Source organism: Caenorhabditis briggsae (assembly GCF_000004555.2).
Source record: "Caenorhabditis briggsae complete genome, chrII, whole genome shotgun sequence".
NCBI classification, from domain to species: domain Eukaryota; kingdom Metazoa; phylum Nematoda; class Chromadorea; order Rhabditida; family Rhabditidae; genus Caenorhabditis; species Caenorhabditis briggsae.
This window is the reverse complement of record NC_013486.2, coordinates 14,724,595-14,726,374: the sequence shown is the minus strand read 5'-3', so window position 1 is coordinate 14,726,374 and position 1,780 is coordinate 14,724,595. Positions and strand designations below refer to the sequence as shown.

Below are 1,780 nucleotides of genomic sequence, written 5' to 3'. Positions count from 1 at the left end.
TTGGGCCATTTTTCATGGATTTCGGACCATTTTTCATAAATTTTGGACCATTTTTCATGAATTTCGGACCATTTTTAGTGATTTTTAGGTCATTTTAGCTCATTTTCCGCCGATTTTGGCTCATTTTGGATCATTTTTCATGGATTTTTAGTTTTGTTTTGGTTAAGAAAATCATGAAAAACTACTAAAATGCCGTTTTTGAGCTCATAATCGTGGTTTTAGGGCTGATTTTTTCCGATTTTCAGCTCATATTCGGTCATTTTTAGCCTTTTTTTCCAGTTTTTCCGTGTATTTCCAGTCATTTTCAGTGAATTTCGGCTGGAAATTTTGAAAAAAATGAGGTCATTCAGTCATTTTTCATGATTTTTCAGCTATTTTCAGTCATTTTGACCATATTTAAGCCTGAAAACATCAAATTTAAGCCGTTTTTCACAGATTTTCAGTCATTTTAAGTTCCAAAACTCACTTGCACAGCGGATGTCCACACTCGTTGATCATCATCACGAGCTGCTTGTTGGTGTACTCGTTCGACTTGCACTTTTTGCACTCTCTCATTTTGGCGGCAAATTTGAATTTTTGAGGGGTTTTTGAGGGGTTTAATGACCTGAAAAATAGAAAAATCGACTAAAAATTGGGGAAAAAATTTTTTTTTGGAATTATTTTTCAATTTTTGGGTAGATCAAAAAGGTTTCTAGGTCAAATTTTTGCCAAAAAATCGATTTTTCGGGTCTAAAATGGCCATTTTCATCAATTTCTCACCGAGTTTCTGCTCGACAATAGTCTTATTATGGGGATAGAGCTTGCAGAAGACCACTTGACGTTTCAGGCTCTCCAACTCCTTCTGAGCCTCCTGGAAGAGCTTTTTCTGCTGTTCGACGTCCTTTACGGCGCGATTCGCCACAAAATGATCCCGAATGCGGCGGTGGTAGAACGAGCGGTAGTTGTATTGGGGGATCTGGAGAAAAATTTGATTTTTCGAAGTTTTTCGGGTGGAAATCTGGGTTTTAGAGCTTAAAATCGGGTTGTTTGAGCGTTTTTAACCCAGAAAACCCATATTTTCACCCCAAGAACCCTTAGAATACCAACCTTCTCGGCCTCTTTCTGGAGTTGTTTGTAGAGCTGGACCCAGGCGCTTTTCGTGATTGCAGAGCTCATATAATCTGCAAAAGCTGATCGGAAATGATTTTTTGTGCTAAAAAAGTGAAAAAATCGCAAAAAAAGCTTCAGAATTGAAGGAATTAGAGCGAAAAAATACGAAAAATTGGCTGAAAAACTATATGTCGTCAGGTTTATTGTATTGTGTGCAAGAAAAAAACATCGGTGTTTGCGGACTTGCGCACCGTAGTCAGGGTAAAAATTCGAAAAATATTTCAGTTTCGAAACCTAAATCTTTCTATTTTTTGTCAATTTTCATGGATTTTCGCGATTTTTCGAAGTTCTATAGGAGAAAATTTGAGAAATTGACGATTTTTCAAGCTAAAAACTGCAAAAATTGACCGATTTTTGCTCAATTTTCGGATTTTGTTGAATTTTTTGATTTTTAGGCAAAAAATGGCTGAAGACATCGGAATCGAGCCGTGTTTTGACATGGAAGACGTCAAACCACGCAAGGAGGCGTTGAAGAAAATGAAAAAGCCCGAAAGGTCGGCGCCAGTGAAATCCGACACGGAAAATCCCGAAAATTCGGAGAAACAGGAGGAAAAACCAGCTGGAGAGATGTCAAAAACACAAAAACGAAAGCTAAAAAAAGCGGCGGCGATTGAGCGAAAAGAGAAAGTTA

At 37.6% G+C, this 1,780-nt stretch overlaps 2 protein-coding genes across 2 annotated transcripts in view; one reads left to right on the top strand and one right to left on the bottom strand.

Annotated features, from left to right (window-relative positions):
- Cbr-mnat-1 overlaps window positions 1-555 on the bottom strand; it is a gene marked incomplete at both ends in the record, with an annotated part of 5,433 nt that extends 4,878 nt beyond the window's left edge. The window contains 1 exon segment of the mRNA XM_002632013.1: window positions 467-555. Coding sequence (XP_002632059.1) covers window positions 467-555 — 89 coding nt within the window.
- A 996-nt stretch (window positions 556-1,551) lies between these two features.
- Window positions 1,552-1,780, top strand: part of CBG20443 — a gene marked incomplete at both ends in the record, with an annotated part of 5,403 nt that continues 5,174 nt past the window's right edge. Inside the window, one exon of the mRNA XM_045243068.1 lies at window positions 1,552-1,776. Within this exon, the coding sequence (XP_045097044.1) occupies window positions 1,552-1,776 (225 nt within the window). The remainder of the gene's footprint in view (window positions 1,777-1,780) is intronic.